The sequence below is a fragment of the Nomascus leucogenys genome, unplaced genomic scaffold (assembly GCF_006542625.1).
Source record: "Nomascus leucogenys isolate Asia unplaced genomic scaffold, Asia_NLE_v1 000022F_20620728_qpdss20573698sc, whole genome shotgun sequence".
NCBI classification, from domain to species: domain Eukaryota; kingdom Metazoa; phylum Chordata; class Mammalia; order Primates; family Hylobatidae; genus Nomascus; species Nomascus leucogenys.
Window position 1 is genome coordinate 35700 of NW_022096771.1, and position 18081 is coordinate 53780.

Consider the following 18081-nt stretch of genomic DNA (forward strand, 5'->3'; position numbering starts at 1 on the left):
TCAATGGGTACACTGTATGGTATAAGAAGTACGTCTCAGTAAAATTGTTTTTAAAAATTCAGTGGTAGAATCTAGATACATCTCTTAATTCTCTACTTTGGATGTACATACTATACATGATTTGTAAAAAAGCCCAATATATTTAAAATGAAAGGAAAATGAAGGAAGTGCCTAACATTTCAAGTAGTTTGTAAATTAAAACATTTGCATTTTGGAGAACAGTACTATGACCTTTCTGTACAAGTTATCCTGATATTCATGAAATAAATATACACAGATTCTGTACCCCTTCACAAAAGTAAAGATAAGAAATAAGACAATTTTCTGGAACGTTCTATCAAACATTATCCTACAATTTAATCTGGCTTGCCTCACCATGGCAATAGAGAAATCACTAAAAAAATACCACTTCACAGAAAAAAAAAAGTCTCTCAGCTTCTGTGAGGAATACTGAATAATTACCAACTTTCCTAAGGATCTTTGGAAATGATTCTTATTTTTAAAATGTATGTACTTATGAGAAGGACAGAATGAAGGCCAGAGGTTAAGAAACAATAAAAATAACAATTTTATTATAAAGATAATAAAATTGTAATAAAATGAATTATAATAAAAATACAAAAGAAAACTATCCACTGTGGCCAGGCGCGGTGGCTCACACTTGTAATCCCAGCACTTTGGGAGGGTGAGGCGGGCGGATCACGAGGTCAGGAGATCGAGACCACGGTGAAACCCCGTGTCTACTAAAAAAAAATACAAAAAATTAGCCGGGCGTGGTGGCGGGTGCCTGTAGTCCCAGCTACTCGGAGAGGCTGAGGCAGGAGAATGGCGTGAATCTGAGAGGTGGAGCTTGCAGTGAGCTGAGATTGCCCCACTGCACTCCAGCCTGGGCGACAGAGGGAGACTCCATCTCAAAAAAAAAAAAAAAAAAAAAAAAAAAAAGAAAACTATCCACTGCAATTAGTATCCTAAAACATCTGACATTATTTCACCACCCATAGATTAACTGTTGACATGTTATGTTTCATACATACTTCACTGCTGATTTGACCCAATTTCTTCTTTGAATCCAGTGTATCATCTAAATTAATGTGGCAACGTGATGTAACCTCTGACATAGGTTGTTTTAGGGGATCGGTCCATTCTTGGAGTTGTCTCATAACTACCTGTGAAGGTATTTTTGTTACTGATTTATAAATCACCTTATTATTAAATTATGGTACTAAGATTTAACTCTAACATATATACTTTGAAAAATATCACCACGTATATGATTCACCTTCTTCTCATGTGTGCACATTCTTGTTTATTACTGAATTTAGTTAAGGACACAGAAGGTGTTATCTTCCTGCCAAATCAGTTTTCTGTTAACTTAGGGAATAGATTCAGCCCACTATTCATTCTTCCCTGAAACATTTGCAATGCTTAACAAGCTGCTGAAGTCTCAAAAAGAAATCGGTATGTGGGTGGGGCTGCTGGTAGTAAATCTGACACTGTGAAATGTTTTCCCTCTCTTCTGTTAGAAGCTCAAATCAACCTCAGAGTTCCTTGGATATTCAATTGCCTGCTCAGATCTTTCCTCAAGATTCCTATCTCAGAATACAAGTAAAATTCCAATGGCCTTTGAGGCCCTAGATAACCTGGCCTCTACCTCCCTCCTGACCGCAGCTCCTACAACTGTCTCACCTATTCAGTCCATTCCTGCTATATGTGGAATCCTGCCACATCTGAATTAGTTTGAAAATGGGACTCAATGCCAAACAAATAGATCACAAATAGCCACAATTACCTTCTACTGGTCAAAGTTATATCCGAATGATAGGCAGTGAGCACTGAAATGAAAATTATGAGCAAATTCCTTGTAAAAACATTCAAAGTAAATTATAAATACCAGTGGTAAGATTAAATCTAACATGGCTTTTCTGAAATTCACATCTGTCCCAAATTATGATTTAATAAAAAGTAAATGCCTTCAGGCGGGGTGTGGTGGCTCAAGCCTGTAATCCCAGCACTTTGGGAGGCTGAGGCGGGCAGATCACCTGAGGTCAGGAGTTCAAGACCAGCCTGGCCAACATGGCTAACCCCGTCTCTACTAAAAATACAAAAATTACAGAGCAAGACTCCATCTCAAAAATAAACTAAATGCCTTTAAAGAATTGAGAGGTCATAGGAAGTAATTTGAGACTGAAATCATCTCAGACTTAAGTCAAATTGATATGAATAAAAATAAGATTATACCAACTTAAATATATTACAAAACTACTTTAGAAAAAGTACTATGAGATACAGCAGTATTACTTCAGTTCACCTGGGAAATCTGGAATTAATGGTCAAAGTAACCCTCCTCACTGAATCTTAATTTCAAAATACTCATGTCAGGTATGAGCATTTCTGTTTATCTGCTTCATCATGGTCTTAAAAACTGGCCACATAAAGGCACTGCAAGATCATTTCAGCAGCATAAGGCTACATTATGAATATTAGTCTGTACCTATTAACACGGTAACTGATCTTAAAATTTCATAGGTGACACAATTTCTTTACGCAAAGTAAAGCATGTTTCAAGTTTAACTTCTTTTTCACTCGTACATTTCTAGGCTGATATAGCAAATACATTTATGTTCTATATATTTTTATATTCAACTAGATACAACATTTAGCCATAACCAAATATTACTTTACATTTTCTTTCAGGAAGGTTGAAAAATATTTTATCTTTCTTAATACTTTTCCTTCTGCTTTCTCTTTCTCACATTGATCCATTCTTTCTTTTAAATGATTATATTCATCCATCAGCCCCTTGTTCTTCTCTTGTAGTGAAACAATCTGCTTTTCACTCTCAGCTTGAAGATTTGGGGCAAAAGCATGAAATTGGTCTTGGATAGTACTGACTGTCTTTTCTTGACTGTTAGCTTTCTTGTGAGCATCATAAAGTTGCTGTTGAAGCAACGTATTTTCACTTTGTAGTTGAGATAATCTCTCCTCTACAGATTCCTGCTTTGCAATGTATTTCTTCAGTTTGCTTTGTTCAATTTGGTTCATCTGTTCAATTTCTTTCTTCTCACACTGTGTCTGACTGAGGTCTCTTTGCAAACATTCCAAAATCAAACTCTTTCTTTCAACAGCATCTCTTTTATTATGGAGCTGAATTTGTAGGCTGTTGATTTTACTTTCAGCATTAGAAAGTCTTTCAGAAAGAATCTCATTCTTAGCTTGTAGGTCAGACATATCAACCTTTATTTTGTCCTGTAAACGAATCCACTCGTCTTGTTCTCTGGAAATCAAGTTGTAGTTTTAGGTCTCTTGATGTCTGACTTAGATCACAATCATGTAGGGCAGCAGCTAGTCTACAACGGTATGATTCCATTTCTATTTCCAGTCTTTCTTGGTTCTGTCTGTTGTTCTCCAGTTCAGAATTGAGTATTTTGTTCTCAGCTGTCAGATCATTCAGCTGTCCACTGTACAGGAGCATTATTTTTGTTAACTCTTCCTCATTTAGTTTTATAATTTTTTGAAAGTTATCATTCTTTTCTTTTACAACCTTAATGTCTTCAAAATATTTCTTTTCTTTTTGCTGGTTCTGATTTTTTATTGTATCTATTTTCAGTCTCAGCAAGGCAATTTCTTCCTGCAACATGCAATTTTCATGCAAGAGATCCTTTTCTTTCTTATGCCTATGAGAAATCTAAGTAAGAAAGGAAACATTTAGTAGCACTCAATAAAATGACATAGCATGATTTCCTCTGAAATTAAAGAATAACCTGAACATGTATACAATGAAAAGATTGCCATAAGTGGATATCCAACTGAAAAAAAATATTGGATCGAAACTTCAAACCTCACAGAACATAAATTCCCAAAACTTCATAAATTTATTTGAAGACAATGAATCCATGAAAGTAAAAAATAAATGACTAGAGAATTTTTAAGCATCTCAGAATTGGAAAAGACTTTCCCTGAATTACAACAAACTCAAAGGCATAAAAGATTAATAAATTTGACTACATTAAAAAATTGGCTTTACACTCTGACATCTAACCTATACACCACCCTATAGTAAAAGCTGTAGCTTTGCATATATCTGGACAGAGGAAGTTTCCCAACTTTCTTTAAGTTCTTTTTTTTCCTGAGAATATTCTATAGCCATTTTATTTTTCTAACATTTTTATTGTCAGTTATATAAGAATTACATTTATTCATAAATGCTAAATCTAAGCATTATATTAGGCATTTTTATTTTTATTTTTTTTCGAGACAAGGTCTCCACTCCACTCAGGTTAGAGGGCAGTGGCACAATCAAGACTCACTGCAGATTTGGCCTCCCTGGCTCAGGTGATCCTCCCACTTCAGCCTCCTGGGTAGCTGAACTAGAGGTGCACACCCCCACACCCAGCTAAATTTATTTGTACTTTTTGTAGAGATGGGGTTTTGCCATGCTGCCCAGGCTGGTCTGGAACTCCTGGGCTCAAGTGATCCACCCACCTCGGCCTCCCAAAGTGCTGGGATTACATGCATGAGCCACTGCACCTGGTCTTGTACCAAGCACTTGTACATACATCACTGAACTCATTTATATCACAATTCTGAAAGGAGAGGTCAAAAAATATGCAAGCTGCAAGATTTTCCCTAGGTCCTCTTACTTTACTTCTAGTGCTCCTCCACCAAATCACAATTATTTCTGTGTTGTAAATATATAAATATAAAAGAGCTTTTTATTTCAAAACACCGGTGGTAAAAAAGAAGTTACAGAGCTTTTCTTAGAAAATCATGAGATTATCTGCATTGCAATAACTTCTGTTTCCTCTTTATAATGTTTGAAACAGAAATAAGCATGAAACAGGAAAATACACTCAACTATTTTTCTAAGAACAAAATACTTATCAATAAATTATCACTAAGTTTATATTATGGCATACCATTGTTTTCAAAGCTCTTTGCACTGAAATGAGATGCTACTTGGAGCAAACTGTTACTCTCCTCAAAAGTAAGGAGAATGGCATCTGAAGTATGGCCTCTGAACTGGCTTTACATTTCATCTTCACTACCAATGGAAATAATAATGTAACCTCTCCATTAATATGTTAGGAAGATGAAATTATGCCTGAAAACTAGAACATCTATTGTTAAGTAGCAAGGGTTTTGAGACTGGGGGAAGATAATTCCCATGAAAAATAACAAATGTCTCTCCTTTGGATAAGGCCACTGTGAATGTCACTACTTGACTCTTGCAGACAAATGGAGTTGAATTAAGAACATGACTTTATCCAATGGGCCAAAAATACTAGAATCACTATCACCACCCTTAAATGTGTGTGTGTGTTTAGGGGCGTGGTTCAAAAATCCACTATACTTTCCAAGTTGCACAGAGTTGCTTTTTAAAAATATATTCACATACAAAAACATATTTGAAAATGACTAAAGAAAATACCTCAGAATTAATTTTCTTTTGAGCCATTTCTAGCTCCTTTTGTTTACTGGTCAGAATCTGATCTTGTGATATTCTGGCATTCTGTTCTTCAGAAAGTTGCTTCTGGGCATCGTTTCGCTCCTGCACAACCTAGAGATAACATGGAGGTTTTGGTCTAACAGCACTGAAAAAGAAAGTCTAAAAGGTTAATTAAGGGCAGAGCCTGTCTTATCAAACGGTTAAAAGGAAGTAGCTTGTTAAAACACAAGAACTTTTATCCCCCAAGAATCACTCAAATCTTAATTGCATACATGACAGCTAAATATGTCAAAGAGGAAAAACAGTTCTTAAATACGGGAAGATACAGCATTGTGAAATAAAATTTGTTTCAAAACATTTAACTAGTGTCATTATAGTTTCAAAGCTATTTAGCCTGTATGTTAACATAAACAATGTTCAAATGAACATTTATGCTAGTGATTAAACTCAATTTATCCTCCATTCTGAAAACATAGACCAAGCATCTATTAGATACCAAGGTTTACAGTAAATAATTTTATCTATAAATGTCATAGTTCATTTTTAAGAGGAGATAACAGTTTTGGTTTGTTTTAAACCTAAATGATATACATGAAGCCAAAAAATTTATAAGTAATACTGATGAAAACATAAAGTTAGAAATATGAACTTTTCACCAAAGATTAATTTACCAGATCCAAGTTCTTTCTTACTGTCTTCAATTGCTTAACAAGTCTTCTCAGATTCCATTTAAGTCGCTGCTTTGTTTCAACCTCTTTCTCACATTCCTCTTCTTTTATTCTTAACTGTTCACTATCTTTATTATATAACGTATCGGCATTTCCTTTCTCCTCTTTTTCTTGTTTTAAGGCAAGTATGCAGTTAAATATGGATTATATTAAAATGTGTTTTGTTAGAAAATAAAAAAGTTTATTTTGTGATCTGGCTCTTCCTATGTGGGTTTATTATCCTCATAGAAACTCCTATGCTCTTGTTCCCTTCTAGTTCTCATGTTTTTAATTTCTCACTTCCATCTCTTCCAAGGGGCATATATATTTGAGAGGTAGTGAGGAAAGAAACAGTCCATTAACTAGTAAGTTTCTGTTACTAATAGCCCTGGTAAATATTATGGGAAAGCATATTTGAAATTTTTCAGTAAAGTAACCAGTTGAAAATTACTTCTTTTTCACATGCTATGCAAGTTGAAAATTAGTTAATTAGAACAGATCATTTAGAGTTAGCTAATTTAAAAGAAGTTACTGTTTACAAATAAGTTTAGAAATTCACTAGAAATGCATTTTCATCTTCATGAAATATTGTATGTGTAGCCATAAAAATGATTTACAGTGTAAGATAACACCTTCAGATGTCATTCACACAACATGTATCTGCAGATTACCATAATCCAAGACTAGGCTAAGCTGTCTAATAACTGTTACCCCCATCCTTTTTATGTTTGTCTTTTTGATGACACTTTCAACTTATCTTCTTGATTCTTATGTATTTTATAAGCAATTTTAAAATCTCTTTTTGGAACAAGACAGGATCTAATATTTGTTATAAAAGTAAAGGATAATATGTGTTTCAACATTAAATTTGGAATTAATTTTATCTGCGTATGAGAGATATGGAATAAACTAATCATCAATTACTTTCCATTTTACTTCTTATTTCATGCATATTTAGAATAAAACTGGGAAGTCCCAGCCAGAGCAATCAGGTAAGAGAAAGAAATAAAGGGCATCCAAACTGGAAAAGAGAAAGTCAAACTATCTCTGTTTGCCTATGACATAATCTTTTAGCTTAGAAAACCCTAAAGACTCCTAGATTTGATCAATGAAATCAGTAAAAGTCTCAGGTTACAAAATTAATGTACACAAATCAGTAGCACTAGTAAACATCAAGAATGACCAAGGTGAGAATCATATCAAGAACCTAATCCCTTTTACAATAGCTGCAATAACAACAACAAAAAAAACCTAGGAATATACTTAACCAAGGAGGTGAAAGATCTCTGCAAGGAGAACTAGAAAGCACTGCTGAAGGAAATCATAGATGACACAAACAAATGGAAATATGCCCTATGTTCCTAGATTAGAAGAATCAATATAGTGAAAATGACCATATTAACCAAAGCAATCTACAGATTCAATGCAATTCCTATCCACATACCACTGTCATTCTTCACAGAATTAGAGAAAGTACTCCTAAAACTCACAGGGAATCAAAAAGAGCCTGAATAGCCAAAGCAATCCCAAGCAAAAAGAACGAAGCCAGAGGCAACACATTACCAGATTTCAAACCATACGACAAGTCTAAAGTAATCAAAACAGCATGGTACTTGTATAAAAGTACATTCATAGACCAATGGAACAGAACAGCGAACCTAGAAATAAAGCCAAATATGTATAACCAACTGACCTTTCACAAAGCGTACAAAGACATAAACTGGGCAAGAAACACCCTATTCAATAAATGGTGTTGGGGAAATTGAATAGCTGCATGTAGAAGAATGAAACTGGATCCCTATCTCTCACCATATATAAAAATTAACTCAAGATGGATTAGGCCTAACATGGTGGTTCACATCTGTAATCCTGGTGCTTTGGGAGGCCAAGGCAGGAGAATGGCTTGAGCCCAGGAGTTTGAGACCAGCCTGGGCAACACAGTGGGACCTCATCTCTACCCCCCCAAAAAAAAATATATATATACACATATATGTAACATATATTATATATTATATATAAACATATATATTATATAAATATATATAACATTATATAAATATATAATATATAATATAAATATTTTTATATATTATATATACTTATATATAACATTATATATATTTTAATGCTATATATAACATTATATATATTTTAATGCTATATATAACATATTATATATATATATATATATATATTTTTTTTTTTTTTTTTTTTGAGACAGAGTCTCGCTCTGTTGCCCAGGCTGGAGTGCAGTGACATGATCTCAGCTCACTGCAACCTCTGCCTCCTGGGTTCAAGCGATTCTCCTGCCTCAGCCTCCTGAGTAGCTGGGAATACAGGCATGTGCCACCACACCCAGCTAATTTTTGTATTTTTAGTAGAGATGGGGTTTCGTCATGTTGGTCAGGCTGGTCTTGAACTCCTAACCTCGTGATCTGCCTGCCTTGGCCTCCCAAACTGCTGGGATTACAGGTGTGAGCCACTGCGCCCAGCCCCAAAAAATATTTTTTTAATTAAAAAAGAGATGGATTAAAAACTTAAATCTATAACCTGAAACTACAAAAAAATCTGAAAGAAAGCCTAGGAAAAAAACTCTTCTGGGCACTGGCCTATGCAAAGAATTTATGATGAAGACCCCAGAACTAAATGCAACAAAAACAAAAATAAATAAATGGGACCTAATTAAATGAAAAGGCTAGCCTGGCACAGTGGCTCAGGCCTATAATCCCAGCACTTTGGGAGGCCAAGGTGGGTGAATCACCGGAGGTTGGGGGTTTGAGACCAGCCTGACCAACACGGAGAAACCTTGTCTCTACTAAAAATACAAAATTAGCCAGGCATGGTGGCACATGCCTTTAATCCCAGCTACTTGGGAGGCTGAGGCAGGAGAATCGCTTTAACCCAGGAGGTGGAGGTTGTGGTGAGCTGAGATCACACCATTGCACTCCAGCCTGGGCAACAAGAGTGAAAGTCTGTCTCAAAAAAAAAGAAAAGAAAAGGCTTCTGCACAATAAAAGAAATAATCAGAGTAAACAGACAACGTACAAAATAGGAGAAAATATTTGCAAACTATGCATCTGACAAAGGACAAACAAATCAGCAAGAAAAATAAAAATAATCCCATCAAAAAGTGCACAAATGACATGAACAGATATTTCTCAAAAGAAGATGCACAATGGCCAACAAACATTATTTTAAAATGCTCAACATCACTAATATTCAGGGAAATGCAAACTAAAACAACAAGGAGATATCACCTTACTCCAGAATGCTCATTATTAAAAAGTCAAAAAACAATAGATGTTGGTGCAGATGTGGTGAAAAGGGAATGCTTATACACTGCTGGTGGGAATGTAAATTAGTACAACCTCTATGAAAAACAGACAGATTTCTCAAAGAACTAAAATGGAGCTAAGATTCAATCCAACAATCCCCTACTGGGTATCTACCCAAAGGAAAATAAATCATTATATCAAAAAGACACCTGCAAACATATGTCTATTGCAGCACATTTCACAATTGCAGAGATATGGAATCAACCTAAGTGTCCATCAACTGATGAATGGAATAAATAATACATGGTACATATATGCCATGGAGTACTACTCAGCCATAAGAAGAATGAAATAATGTCTTTTGCAGCAACTTGGAAAGGACTGGAGGCCATTATTCTAAGTGAACTAACTCAGGAATGGAAAGCCAAATAAAACCACATTCTCACTCATAATAGGGAGTTAAGCTATGGGTGCACAAATGCCGACAGAGTGGTATAATGGACATCGGAGAATCAGAAGTCGGAGGGTGAGGGATGAGAAACTACCTACTGAGGTACAATGTGTACTACTTGGGTGATTGGGCACACTAAAATCGCAGACTTCACCACCATACAATTCATCTATTTAACCGAAAACCACTTGGGACCCTAAATCTATGAAATTAAAAAAAAAGTTTTCAAAAAGAATAAGACTGTATAAATATTGTAAAAATTACTTTGGGTGTAGAAAAGTGACCAGTTCATGCTCTGTTGGTTGAACTGTAAATTAACACAAACAATTCTTGTGAAAAATTAAGAAATATTGATCAAAGGCTTTTTAAAAAGTTCCTACATTTCAACCAAATAGTTCTATATTGGAGAATTTATTCAAAGTAAACAGTTTAGGAATGTAGAAAAAGATTTATATAAAAAAATGCTCTGGGCTGGGCATGATGGCTCACTCCTGTAATACTAACGATTTGGGAGGCCAAGGCAGAAGGAATGCTTGAGGTCGGGAGTTGGAGATGATTGTGAGCAACACAGTGAGACCCTGTCTCTACAAAACGCTTACGAAGCTAGCCAAGCATGGGAACGTGCACCTGGAGTCCCAACTACTTAGGACGCTGAGGCAGGAGGATGGAGTTCAAGGCTGCAGGGAGGTATGATCACACCAGTGAACTCCAGCCTCAGGCACAGAGACCCTGTGTCTACAAATAATAATAATGATAAAAGATGTTCCTTACATCATTAATTATAAATACAAAATAATTTTAAAACCCAAATTACAATTTGTTAAATGAATAACAAGATTTCATATGATGGACTTCTATATGGCCATTAAGATTGCAAAGAATATGCATTTATTTATTAGAAGAGTTCACAGTTAATCATGTTTTATTATTTCCAAGAATTTAATATTCCACAAGACCAAGATTTCTCCCCCATTAATCCCCAGAAGGTAAGTCAGCAATTACAAAAATTCTGACATATTATCTTTAGTATAAATATTTATTTAGAACTAGAATATCATACCTCAAACTGTACACCTCTTTCTCCCATTCAATTTTTTGAAGCTCTAACTGTAATTTTGTATTTTTCGTTTCAGATAGCTCCTTTTGTAGTACACTGACCATATTTTCCATTTGTTTAATTTTTTCTGTAAGTCGTTCATAATCATTATTCTTAAGTTCCAGTAAGTGTTCATATAAACAAAATGTGCCTTGGATTCTTGATAGGCTAAGAGAATCTGTGTCAGGGAGAAAACAAGGTGGAAATAAAGTATATGAGTACTTTTTAGGTATAAAGGACTGCGTTTTAACATTGTCTCCTTCACACATTGAACAAATATGCACTGAGTGCCTACAATGTGGCAGACATTCTACCAAGCTCTGCAGATGAAACAGACAAGACCTCTGCTCTCATTTAGCCTTAAGAGTAGTGAGGAGCAAAGACAACAAATGTGACAATTATAAATTCAGATAGATGGTGTAAGAAAACACAGTTCTATGATCACATAGGAGAATTTTATCTACACTGGGCCCAGGGAAGATTTCCCTGAGGAAGAGATGACTACACTGAGAAATGAAGAGTGAGAAGGAAGCAGTTAAGCAAAGGGGTGGAAAAGCATCCTAGACAGTTGACAGCAGGTGCTGAAGCTCTGCTGCAATCTGCTTCTGGCCATGATGGACAGCAAGTACTGATTTACCTTCTTGCCTGAAACAACCAAAAATAAAACAGACAAAATATATTGTGCAATGATTTACCAGGCAGTGGACTTCAGGTAATGAAGACAATTATCCCCGTAAGACAGGAAACAAATGAAATTCATCCAACATTCCAGCTCCCTGCCTTCACAGAGTTTCCAGGCTACCGCACAGAGACCAAACTGAGAGAGTCTACCAGATTCCCTGAGATGAGATGATGAAGCCGAGAGTCTGGTAAAGCCAAGGCAGAGATCACAAAACAGAACACCGGAAAGGAGACAGAGTACAGGGAAAGAACACTGAAGATCTGCAAAAATACCTCCTGGGTATCTAGCAGAGTAACAAACAGCACATGTGTGCCAGAAAACTGCCCCAGACCAAGGGGAAAAAAAAAATCTCAAAAAAATTGGAAAGAAACATGTCTGGTGCTCACAATGTGCCAAATAGTGTTCATTTCCATGAGTGACACTGGGAAAACTCAGAATTTGCATGGCAATGAATAGAGTCATCACAAAGCTCTTGCCTCAGGAGCAGGAAATTAGACCAAATCATAAAAGCAAGATCAGACAGATCAAGCTGTTCATATGGAACTCAACTGTATATTAAAACTAAGCTCAAGCAGATAGGCAGAGGCATGGAAGATTTTTTTTAAGCAAACTACACTTGTAGAGACTTAAATTACAATGTCAAGAATGAAAGCTACAATGGATGGAAGTGAACACAGATTAGACACCACCAAAGAGAAGATTCATAAATTTGAGACATCAGTGAACTATGAGAAAACTTCAAGAAGGAATAAGTCCCCAAACAGGGAAAAAGAGAGACAGAAAAATAAAAAAAGAATGGCCAAAACTTTCTAAATTTAAAGAAAACTATAATCCTACAAATCCAGAAGTATCTGGCTGGGAGAGAGGAAATGAAAGTATACTATTCTAATTTTCTTTTTTAAAAAATTTCAGTAGGTTTTTGGGGAACAGGTGGTCTTTGGTTACATGAATAAGTTCTTTAGTGGTGGTTTCTGAGATTTTGGTGTACCCATCACCCAAGCAGCATACACTGTACCCAGTCCATAGTCTTTTATCCCTCCCCCCCTCCCCTTTTCCCCCCAAGTCCTCAACCAGAATGGAGATTGTATCATTCTTATGCCCCTGCATCCTCACAGCATAGCTCCCACTTACAAGTGAGAACAGACAATGTTTGGGTTTTAATTCATAATTTTCTTATGCCAAATATGATATGCCATAATTTTTTTGAAGACGGACAGTGATAAGTTAAAATCATATACTATAAATTGTGATGCAACCACTAAGATAGAAAAAAAATAGTTATTGCTAATAAGCCATAAAAGGGAGATAAAAATAAATCATAAAAATTACTGGACTAATTGAGAAGAAAGCAGAAAAAGAAGAAAAGAGAACAAAGAACTGCAGGGACCAATGGAAATCAAACAGCTTGATGACAGACAAACCTCACTGTATCAATAAGCACATCATAAATGGAACTGGCCTAAAAATCTAAATTAAAAGGCAGATTGTCAGACTGGATAAAAATGCAAGAAGCTACTCCATGCTTCCTACAAAAAAAGTACTTTAAATGTAAAAACATAAATTGTTCAAAAGGATGGAAAAAGATATACCAGGCTAAAAGTTAACAACAACAACAAAAAAATCACCAGCTATAAACAGTCATTTCCTAATGACTTTAAAAAGTTCAGTTAATCAAGAACATATAATCTTAAATGTTTGTGCACCTAATAACAGCTTCAAAACACATGAGGTAAAAATCAATAGAAGAAATAGACAAATTCACAAGTATGGAACAGCAAATCAGCAAGAATGGAGTAGACTTGAACAACACCATGCTTCTCAAGTACCCAGGGAGCACTTACCAAACAGACCACATTCTAGGTTCTGCAATCAATCTTAATGAAAGAATTAAGTCAGAAGGATTTAAGTCATACAAAGTATGTTCCCTGACCACAAGGCAATCGAATCACAAATTAGTAACAAAATATCTCATCAAAATACTCAAATATTTTAAAACAAAGTAACACACATCTAAATAACCCTAGGTCAAAGACATGATGCAAAGAGAAGTTAGAGAGTATTTTGAACTAAATGAAAATGAAAATACTACATATCAGGATTTGTGGAACACGGCTAACAGTACTTAAAATTTTTTAGCACTTAATGTCTATATTAGAAGACTCTCAAGTCAATGGTCTTGACTTCTATCTTAAGAAACTAAAAAAAGAGAAGAAACTAAAAAAGAAGAACAAATTAAACCCAAAGCAAGCAGAGGAAATGATATAATAAACATCTGCTATAGTCTGACATTTGCATCCTCCCAGAACTCGTATGCTGAAACTTAATCACAGAGGTGATGTTATCAGAAGGTGGGGCTTTGTGGAAGTAATTAGCTCATGGGAGCCAAGCTCTCATAAATGGGATTAGTGCCCTTATATAATAGACCCCAGAGGGCTCATTCACCTGTTTGGCCATGTGAGGACACGGGGAAAAAGGGATCTATGAACCAGGAATTGGTCCCTCACCAGACACCAAATCTGCCAGCACCTAGATCTTGGACTTTTGTGAGAAATCCATTTCTGTTGTTTATAAGCTACCCGGTCTATAGTATTTTGTTATAGCAGGCCGAACAGACCACAACATCAAAGATGAAACCAATAAAACAGAAAAGCAATAGGAAAAAAAATCAGTAAAACCACACACTTTGATGAGGTCAATAAAAGTGATAAAACTCTAGCCAGGTTGATCATAAAAAAGAAGATGCAAATTACAATTTCAGAAACATAGTAATATGACATTTTTATAGATCCTACAGATACTAAAAGAATAGCAATATAATAAGGTGAGATTTATGTGACTAAACATGACAACTTTGATAAAATGGATACTTTCCTTGAAAAACAAAAATTACCAAGGTTCAATCAAGAAAGAATAACCTGAACTGTCTTATATCTAAAAAAGAAAATAAAGCATAAGTAAAGCCTTCCTAGAAAGAAAACTCCAGGCCCACATAGCTATGCTGGTGAATTCTACCAAATATTTAAGAAGTAATTTAACAATTTTACATGACCTTTCCCCCACCCTCAAAAAAATAGAGGAGAAATATAACTCATTTTGTCACTCTAGCATTACCCTGAACCAAAATCTGACAATGATATTACAAAAACAGGAAACTCCCTCATGAACATGGATGTAAAAATTTAACCAATTTCTCAAGAAACCAAGATATCCTTCTTTAGGTGAGTGAACAACCTCTGGTACAGCCATGCAATAATGAGCTAACATGCCATGAGAAGACATGAAGGAACCACAAAGGCATATTACCAAGTGAAAAATGCCAGTCTAAAGGCTACACACTGTCTGATACCAACTACATGACATTTTGGAAAAGGCAAGACTATAGATACAGCAAAAAAAAGTCAGCGGTTGCCAGGATTTGGGGAGGGAAGGCGGGAAAGATGAACAGATGAAGCACAAAGGAGTTTTAAAGCTCTGAAACTGCTTTGGATAATACTTCAACGATAAATACATGTCCTTATACCTTTGTCCAAATTCACAGAATGTAAGACACTGAGACTGAGCCCTAATATAAACTATGGACTTTGGGTGATTATGATTATCAATTCAGGATCATCAATGAGATCAAGTGTACCACTCTGGTGAGGATATTGATAATTGTGGAGGCTATGCACGTGTGGGGGCAGGGAGTACAGGGATAATCTCTGTGCCTTACTTTTAGTTTTGCTGTGAAGCTAAAACTACTCTAAAAAATCACCTTTTAAAACTTTCTAAATAAAACCTTGGCAAATCAAATCCAATGATATATTATAAGGATAATACATAATAAACAAATGGGGTTTATCCCCAAATACAGGGTTGGTTTGACATTAAAATATCAGTTATTCACCACATTAAAAAACTAAAAGAGAAGAACCATATGATCATCTTAGTATATAGAGGCATTTGATAAAATACAACATTCATTCCTGATTTAAAAAGAAAAATCCTTCTCAGTAACCAAAGAATACAAGGGAATGCCATCGGCATGATAAAGAGCATCTCTGATAAACCTCAGCTAACATGTGTCATGATGAAAAACCGAATGCTTTCCCTGTAAGATCAGGAACAATACAGGAATGTCTCCTTTCACTATTTTAGTCAGCACTGTACTGAAGCCAGTGCAGTTAGGAAAGAAAAGAAAATAAAAGCTACCTGAGTTGAAAGGAAGAAGTAAAACTGTCTTTATTCACAATCATGATCACATAATAGGGATAGGTAAAATCCAACCTGTGGGGCAGCTTCTTATTTTTGCAGATAAAGTTTTATTGGAACGCAGCTGTGTTTTTTAACATATGTATTGTCTATGGCTGGTCTCATACTACAATGGCAGAGTTGAATGGCTGTGACAGAGACCATTTTGTCCCAAGTTTAAAATATTTACTATGTTTAGTAAGATAACACTTTGAAAATGAAAAAGGTTTGACTACCTTTGGTGTATGTAAAAAAGCTTACTGAATCGAATCTCAATTTTAAATGTTCATAAGCTACAGAGATTGGAAAAGACAGTTCACCAAAGAAGATACACAGGTAGCAAATAAGCACATACAGGATGCTCAACATTATTAATCTTTAGGGTAATGCACATTAAAACCATAATGATATGTATAATACACACTCATCAGAATGGCTAAAATTTCAAAATTAAAAACCAGCAATAATAAAAGCTTGTGATGATACAGAACAACAAGAAATGTTGTATACTACTGGTTGGAATGGAAAATCAATACAAATACTTTGGAAAACAATTTAGCAGTTTCTTTATAAAGAAATACAAAGGGACAGGAAGAGACTTTTATGGATGATGAACATGTTAACTCTCTCGATTATGGTGATGGTTTCACATGTGCATATGATTGTATATTTTATATACTTGCAGTCTATCATATATCAGTTATACCTCACTGAAGCTATCAACTGCTCGAACAAACATCTAAGATACTGGGTGGGACACAGAAAGAGAAGCGTAAAAACGATGTAGGATAAAGCTAGAGGATTCAGATCTCTAACCTTATAGCAATGAGAAGTAGTAGCTGAGTTATAAGCAAAGGAGTAACATGATCAGATCCGAATTTTTAAAATATATATCATTATGAATGCAGAGTAGACCATGGTTTTGGGAGGTGGGGTATTCAGGAAAACAGTTCTAAGATTCCTAAGATTTCTGCAGCATTCCAGGTGGAGAAAAAATGGTAACCTGACATTGGGGGAAGGAATAGGAGAGAAACACAGTCAACAAGACTGGGAGTGCCACTCACACTAAGAAAAGTACAGTGGAGTTATCATAGCTCTTTGGTGTAGAGTATAAGTTAGTTCTCTATTTTAACACTGAGCATATTTCTGAGATGCGCTTCACTATCACATGTCAGTTCTCAGCAATGTATACACACACTACTGCAGGATACATCAAAAGGCCTTGCATTTATGCAATGGTCCTACCTTTACACTCCATTCCAAGTTGTTCAATCAGCAATATAAAATTCTCATGAATAGAGTGAGACAACTCACAAACCTCGGAGGCTGTTTCAGATGGCCCCATTGAGTCAGCAAAGTCAGCCCCACGATGTATTTGGTTTTTGACCTGTAAGATAAATAATACTGTTTCAAAATGTCCTCGAAAGATTTATAGCATATGCTAAATGTACAGAAGTGGTATTTCTCCTTTTTTTTTTTTTGATGAGCAAAAACACAGGTACTTCTTTAAAGCAACAGATTGTTCTTAAACTGTACTGTTATCGATGGCTACTGTTTCCTAATCACTTTTCTAAGCAAACAGTTTTACAACAAAACATCCTGTTTTTTTCATTTTACCTTTTAGAATTTTTTTTTAAAATAATATTTTAGATCATTTACTTTTTTACAATACCTTGTTCTTTTCATTAGATGTTTTATCTGCAGGCCTGAAAAAAAGAAACAATTCCTTTTAGAAAAATAGCAAAGATGTAAAATACAAAGAATATCTAATACTATTGTTTTATCATATAAAATATCTGCATTTGTATTACTTCTAGTCATCAAGTGTACAGGTAATTTTTTTATAGGTAATGTAAAATACGGTAATTTTCTACAATGGACATTAAACTATAAACAGAAACAGCAACATTAAGGGATAAAGAAATTTGCTACTACTAATATCATTCAAAGAATTAAATTTAGGTCAAGATTTCTGATAGTAAAACCAAAAGAAAAAAAACGTGTTACCTGCATTATGTGATAAAAACAAATATATCTAGGTTTTCTCATTGTTGTCCTTTTCAATAAAAACAAGCTTTTACGGGCACTAAAACCTATTTGGAAAATATTACTCACATTCTTATATAAGAGAAACCCCTTTTTAATGATGGTATTAGTTAGCTTTTTCTGGACTTGCTATGCAGGTACTATGCAT

General features: G+C 35.1%; 1 protein-coding gene across 1 annotated transcript in view; it reads right to left on the reverse strand.

Moving 5' to 3' along the window:
• Positions 1-17613, reverse strand: part of LOC100593320 (coiled-coil domain-containing protein 144A-like) — a gene marked incomplete at its 5' end in the record, with an annotated part of 49555 nt that extends 31942 nt beyond the window's left edge. The window contains 7 exon segments of the mRNA XM_030808822.1: positions 2728-3265; positions 3267-3685; positions 5429-5557; positions 6118-6299; positions 10938-11153; positions 17133-17274; positions 17560-17613. Of these exon segments, the coding sequence (XP_030664682.1) occupies positions 2728-3265; positions 3267-3685; positions 5429-5557; positions 6118-6299; positions 10938-11153; positions 17133-17274; positions 17560-17613 (1680 nt within the window).
• Positions 17614-18081: the final 468 nt, after the last annotated feature.